We start from the raw sequence: 7,055 nt of genomic DNA on the forward strand, positions 1-7,055 counted from the left end.
TACGGTAGAGATTGTCCCCTATGGCCTCAGCACTGTGGAGGCCTCAGCTTGAGCACTGGGGTCAGGTTTGGGTACCACAAGGTAAGAAAGACCTTGAGGGGCTGGAGCAGGTCCAGAGAAGGGCAACGAAGCTGGGGAGGGGTGTGGGGAACATGGCTTGTGAGGAGCAGCTGAGGGAGCTGGGGGTGCTGAGCCTGGAGCAAAGGAGGCTGAGGGGAGACCTTCTGGCTCTCTACAACTCCCTGAAAGGAGGCTGGAATGAGGTGAGAGTTGGTCTCTTCTCCCAGTTAACCAGCAATAGGACAAGAGGAAATGGGTTGAAGTTGCCCCACGGGAGATTTGGATTGGATATTAGGCAGAATTTCTTTCCTAGCAGAATGGTGAGGCCTTGGCCCAGGCTGCCCAGGGAGGTGCTGGAGTCCACATCCCTGGAGGGGTTCAAAACAAGTGTAGATGTGGCACTTTGGGACAAGGCTTAGTGGTCATGGTAGTGTTGGGCTGATGGTTGGACTTGATATTAGAGGTGTTTTCCAACCTTAATGGTTCTATGATACCTCACTTTATCTTCAAAGACATCTTGTACTCTTAAAAAGGTAAAAAAAAAACACCTTAAGATCTGTTGGTGCTTTTTAGGGCCCCCACACAAGGCTGGGCTGGCCTCAGGGCCAGGGAGCTCAGAAGGATGTCTCACAGGGTTCTACACACAGCAGAATTTCATGAGAACTTCTGCTTTTGCCTGAATGATGATTTTTGTAAGCGGATGCATTATCTAACAGCACAGCTCGTGACAGCATGACAAGGATGCCACGTTTGGGCCTGTTAGCAGTGAAACCAAACAGAGCACCACTCACCTCCATCATCTCCCCATGGAAAAGCAGCACAAGTGGTGGAGGGAGAGAAAAGAGGAGATAAAAATGACACATGAGCCAAGTGAAACTCCCAAGCCTTACGATTGCTCTGTTAACCTGCTCTGAGGAGAACGAGCCTCTCTGGGGAGGTTTAGGACTAGTCTGAAGACAGAAAACATTGTCTCAAACTACAGCAGTGGATAAACTGGATAAGCAACACCCCCAAATAACCTGACCAATGCAGGGATCAACATTTGTCAAATAAAGCCACCACACAGCTGGAGCAAAGACCAGAAAAAGGGACACAACTGTCTCTTGGGCAAGAAGCCCTTGTGCTTCCAAAACCCTTCCCCACTTTCATTTACTTGGTCTCTGGGGCAGAGTTTCTCTTCCTGGATGGTTTCCACAGAGGATCCCAGCCAGGTTCTCATTTCAGTCCATCACAGACGGTTTGGCATTGCTGAGTAAGGAAACCAGGGACACAGGAAGAGCTCAAAGTTCAGTCCTGCTCCCAAGTCCCTCCAAAGCTCCCTTTGCTTCCAGGAGTGGAGGATGAGGCTTTTTCTTTCTGTGATCTCACACTTCCAGGTGTCCTTGCATTAGCCATGGAATTCTACACTCAAACAAGAGCTACAACACATTTCTCATTCAGCAGAAAAAGCTCCAAGAACATTTATTGTTCCTGGAGCTAGGATCAGTATGCTGCTAATCAGTGAGATAAATAAATGACTCACCTCTACCAGATGCCAAAGGTCTTTTTACATTCTGAGGCCTAAGAGGAGGGGAAAAAAAAAAAAAAAAAGGAATTTAAAGTCAGTTCCCAGCAGAATTAACAGAGATTTGTGTGCAAACTAGAGTATTATGATTTCTTCAATATGCAGTTTTCTCCAGCCAGATGAAAAGGCTGAGCAGAAATATAGCTGGGAAAACATCTAAAAATGCCACCCATTGAGCTGTGATAAGGTAAGTGACTGTCTCCTTGCTGTGCAGAAAGAGAGCACAGCAGAAGCAGTTACTTCTCTGCTGTCAAAGAAAGGGTGGCTACAAAATGACAGAGAATCCCTTTTTTACAAGGAGTCACATGGAAAAGACAAGAGGAGATAGGTACAAGTTGCTCCTAGGGAGATTCCAATTAGACACAAGAGGAAAGCTTTTCACAACAAGGATAATGAGCCATTGGAATGATCTTCTCAGGGAAGTAGTGGAGTCCCCAGGGTTGGACACTCTCAAGATTCAGCTGGACAGGGTGCTGGGCCAGCTTGTCTAGACTGTGCCTTTGCCAAGAAAGGTTGGACCAGATGATCCCTGAGGTCACTTCCAACCTGGGACTCTGTCATTCTGTGAAACAGCCTAAGGAGTTCTTAGATCTAAGGAGTTAGCCTAAGGAGTTCTTAGAACTCCTTCTGCATTTTAGCCTTGCTCAGACAGAAAAGGGGTAGAACAAAATATGGCTTTCTTCCCCCATGCCCTTCTCTTTTTAGAAAAAACAGCCAGGAAAGCTCAGCACAGATGCTAATGGATCTGTGATGATCTAATGACCCAGAGAGACCATAGCAGGCGAGGCTACAGACCAGTGCCCACCAGTCCTGTGTGCCAGCACCAGTGGTCATAGAATCATAGCATCACAGAATCATTAAGGTTGGAAAAGACCTCTAAGATCAAAGTCCAACCACCAACCCACCTTTCTTCTCCAGGTCTCTCAGCTTTCCTTACATAGGGATTAACAGAGCAGTTAAAGCACACACAGCCCCTCTGCAAAAACCAGCACCTGCAGGCTTGTGGAGCCTGTCTCCCAGAGCACCTACTTGAAGCAGTTTTCTTCATAAATACTGTTCCAGATCTTCCAGGCATCTGGCCCTTTGTAGCCAGTGTAGCGTTCAGGATTCAGGAGTAGATCCACATACTCTGCATCAGGAGAGTAGATGTCTGTGGAGCAGAGCACAGCTCAGTGACAGAAACTTCTGAAGAAAAACATCTTCCAAGGCTGACCCAGCCACCCCTCCACCCACAGAGCAGTCCCAGGACAAGACTTGTGAGGTCTGCCAGGTGCCCTTACCATCAGCTTCACAGAAGCTGTCTGAAGAATCATCATGCCTTGTCCACTGGAGCACTGCCTGCTGGGTTTCCTTGCTGCAGAGGAAGGGAAAAAGGCTCTCAGGAGGAGCACGGAGAGTGGGTCCCCTTTTTAGACAAGTAAGGATTGTGGGAAAAGGAGTCAAACCTCAACGAGCCATCAACAGCTCCAAGTCTCTTGGCTTCTTCACATTCTTCAGCAAGATTATTGGCTTCTTCTGAATACTGGGTTGAAAAGCAAAGGGGTGGGGAGAGGGGAGGATTAAAAAGCAGTTTTTCTGCTGTCAGAATTCTGACTTGAGCACACTCAACACTTTAAAGATATAGAAACACGTTTATGATTCATCCCACCCTGTATTTCCTCAGGATGTCTGTGGTGACTGTGGCAAGGACTCACAGCAGCCTCTGGCACTGCTGTGGGAGCACGTCCTGCCTGATGAGACCTGCTCTTGGAGAACCTCAGCTGCCCTATGTGGGCAGAGGGGAATACCTGACCCCAGGACAGCCACCTCAAAGGCTCTGCAACATGCCAAACACTTGAAGAGGGTAAAAATTTAGCCAGGAAGGGCATCCCAACAAATAGTGCCCATCTGATGAAGGCAGCCGTGGTGACACAAACCTGGTCCTGTAAGTGGCACCACTTTGAGCACGTGGACACACCCACCTTGTAGCTTCCGGACCGGATCCCATCAGGGACTTCCTCCTGCAAGACAAAATTGAGCATGTGCTGCACGTGGGGCTGATGGGCCTTGCAGCCTCTTCTTTGAGAAAGATCAGGAAGGTTACCACAGTTTCTAGAAGCTACAAGGTCATCCAAGCACTTGGCTCAGCTTACAACACATCCAACTTCTGGCTCCTCCACAGACTAAACTTAAGCAATATCCTGGGTGTTTTATTTTTTGATTTTTCACAAGACTCCTCTTCGCCAAAGGCCAGCAGCCTTCCACGGGTGCTACATCAGGTGATGTTTTGCTTACTCAGGGGTGAGGCTGGGGAAGCCAATATAAACTCCAGAGGAGCTGGAGTTGCCTCTGGCCAGCTGCTGGCTGGCATCCTGTATCCTGGCATTGCTGGGAGCCCAGGGGCTTCCTCAGAGCTTTTATCTGCCAGCCCCTGGCACACGTCATTCCACAACTTCCCTTCTAACATTCCATCAGGTAACATCAGGCTCCCCAGCCCCACACAACCCAGCAGAAGGCCACAAGCCATTCAGGCCCTCAAATCTCCTCCACTTCCATCTCCTCCACCAGTAGGAAAGCAAGAAACCCACTTCTACACTGCAGAGCAAGTGCAACAATGGTGAGAGCACAGGATGAGAAAAATTAAGCAGTGAATGAGTTATTTTTGTTGCATTCAGCAAGAAATGGACCCAAATCAAAATAATTAAAACCAGCAATGACATAGCTCTTAAAGCTACCACTAATGTGACTGTAAGATTATTCTGCCACTTTGGACATACTCATTACCAAAACCACCCTTTTTAAGGAAAAAAGTATTCAAACAAAATATAGGGATATTTTGAGGAAAACAAAACAAAAAATCATCATTCCATTTTGGGTCTGTAATAGGTGCTTTTTGAAGACTAGGGAAGCAGAGGATGCTGGTTTGAGGGGTAGGGTGGTTGCTGAGCAAGACAAATGAATTCACCTGATATGTGATGACCACTCACACACTCATACCAGGTTGTTCCAAGGTGTCCCATCAGTGATGGGGACAGACACCAGCTTCACCACAGAAGATTTTAAACAACACACAAAATTAAACCACTGAGCTGGAAACAGGCAGGCAAGGAGTGACTGGGGTGTCTCTCACCAAGGGCCCTCATCATGTCAGTGTGATGGCCTTCCACACACCATGAGTGGAGAAACTGCCCCACAGACCCAGAGTGAAGGGGTAGGACAAGCTGCTGCTGGCTGTCAAGCCACAAAGCCAGGCTGGGTGGGGTCTGCACCACCCCTATCCAACCAGCAACCACATTCTGGTTCACTTGCTTTCTCTTCCCCTTCTTGTCAGGCAGACACTAGCATTCCAGATGTTGTCTTGTAGGTCAGTGAACAAACCATTTTGTCCAGGATACAGGGATAAGAGTGTTTGCTTTTGCACTTGGGAAAGAGCCATTTCACTACAGGGAGGGCTGGAAAGGGCCTGGGCAAATTTGTCAGCCAAAAGTGCAACCCACAGTGTGGCTCATGGGCCAACAGAGTGAATATCCTGGCAATTAATGGAATCATTAAGGTTGGAAAAGACCCCTAAGATTATCAAGTCAAATCATCAATCCAACACTACCATGACCACTAAACCATGTCCACAGGTGCTATGTCTACATGTCTTTTGGAACCTCTCCAGGGATGGGGACTCCACCAGCTCCCCGGGCAGCCTGGGCCAATGCCTCACCTCAAGGATCTGCAAGGCACCTCTTGTAACAACAACAGGTTTGCCCCCAAACCACCTCATTAATACCAAAAATAGGAGAGGGACCAGGACAAGTTTTCAGCCATTCAGCTATTAAAAGCCTGGCCTTTCTTTAAACTCTCAGAATTTAGCATTTTGGCCTTTCTCAAGGATACCAGCACCTAAGAAAGCTCCCTCAGAGCCACAGTTTTGCTGCAGCAGCAATGAGAGGAGTCAGTTGTTTGCCTGTTTCTCCCACTTGGTCTGGAAAAGCCCAATACAGAAAAGAGGCAAGAGGATGGCTTTGGTACTTACAGATGGGCAGGGCTTTACAGCACAGTCTCTTATCCCACAGTGACTGCTGTCATTCCAGAAAGGACACGGCTTCTTTAGGTTTACCTACAAAAACCATATTGTCCAATTACACATCTCCTCTGTGGGATCAAGCCACATCTTCATGCAAGACCTGGGATACCAGAACTCAGTGCAAGTTTGTGTGCAGGGGGGTGGAAACAGATGGTGTTACTTACCTTAAAGTCCATCACACTCGAGTCACTTTAGTAACACTTGAGTGTTAGTGTTTAGTCTTGACTTGTGTTAGTATTTAGTAGTGATCTGGGCAGAATAGAGAGCTGAGTAGAGAAGAACCTAATGAAGTTCAGTGTGGGCAAGCATAGGGCCCTGCAAGCATGGACAAATGATTCCTGCACCAGTTCAGGTGAGGGGTCCTGCAGAGAAGGACCTGGGAGTGCTGAGGGACAGCAAGTTCCTCATGACCAGCAGTGGGCCCTCGTGGCCAAGAAGGCCAACGGTCTCCTGGGGTGCATGAAGAAGAGTCAGCAGGTTGAGGGTGGTTCTCCTCTCCCTCTATTCTGTCCTAGTGAGGTCAACTCTGAAGGACTCTGGCCAGCTCTGGGCTCCCCAGGTCAAGATAAAGAATTACTGGAGAGAGCCCAGCACAAAGCTGCTGAGGGGCTGGAGCATCTCTGTGCCAGGACAGGCTGAGAGCCCTGGGGCTGTTCAGCTGGAGAAGAGAAGCCTCAGAGGGGATCTGATCAATGCTGAGCAAGAGCTAAAGGGCCCCAGGGGGCAAGAAGATGGGGCATGGTGAGGCCGTTGGACTGGATGATCACTGTAGGTCCCTTCCAAGTGGAACTCATCTATTCTCTGTCTTTAAAAACATGTAGTTTATTTTAGAAGGATGTAGTACCACATTGAGTTTCTCCTGACAATAGAAGAGCTGCACTCACTGACTGCATTGTCAGAAATCAGTATTAAAATGAGGGTACCTGATCTTAAAAAGCCCAGTAATAACTTCAAGGAAGACTTATTATTTAAAAAAAAAGTAAGCAACAGCATACAACATGAATGGAATACAATTCCTGTATGAGAAAATTACCTTGTAGTATCTAAAATAGTCACTTTCCAGAAGTTCATTCAGTCTAGGAAAAAGCTTGTAGTTGTTGAAGGCATCAATGGTTTCCACATCACAGGTGCAGTCATCTAAATGACCAGTAACCTGTTGGATAAAAAACAGCAAAACAAACAAATATTAACAATTCAGCCAGCACTTTTTAACACTGCTGACAAGAAAACTACTCACTTTTTTTTTTACCTGCAAGTCACAGAATCCCAGACTGGTTTGGGTGGGAAGGGACCTGTCAAGGTAATTATTCCAAGCTCCCTGCCCTGAGCAGGGACATCTGCAGCTAGAGCAGGTTGCTCAGAGCCCCGGCCAACCTC

At 47.6% G+C, this 7,055-nt stretch overlaps 1 protein-coding gene across 1 annotated transcript in view; it reads right to left on the bottom strand.

The window, feature by feature from the left end:
• The window catches only part of ERO1L (ERO1-like (S. cerevisiae)), a gene marked incomplete at its 5' end in the record, with an annotated part of 20,978 nt that overhangs the window by 7,494 nt on the left and 6,429 nt on the right, over positions 1-7,055 (bottom strand). Inside the window, 7 exons of the mRNA XM_008947103.1 lie at positions 1,574-1,620; positions 2,654-2,774; positions 2,905-2,978; positions 3,070-3,146; positions 3,586-3,624; positions 5,628-5,711; positions 6,712-6,831. Of these exons, the coding sequence (XP_008945351.1) occupies positions 1,574-1,620; positions 2,654-2,774; positions 2,905-2,978; positions 3,070-3,146; positions 3,586-3,624; positions 5,628-5,711; positions 6,712-6,831 (562 nt within the window). The remainder of the gene's footprint in view (positions 1-1,573; positions 1,621-2,653; positions 2,775-2,904; positions 2,979-3,069; positions 3,147-3,585; positions 3,625-5,627; positions 5,712-6,711; positions 6,832-7,055) is intronic.

The sequence above is a fragment of the Merops nubicus genome, unplaced genomic scaffold (genome assembly GCF_000691845.1).
Source record: "Merops nubicus isolate BGI_N331 unplaced genomic scaffold, ASM69184v1 scaffold2729, whole genome shotgun sequence".
NCBI classification, from domain to species: Eukaryota; Metazoa; Chordata; class Aves; order Coraciiformes; family Meropidae; genus Merops; species Merops nubicus.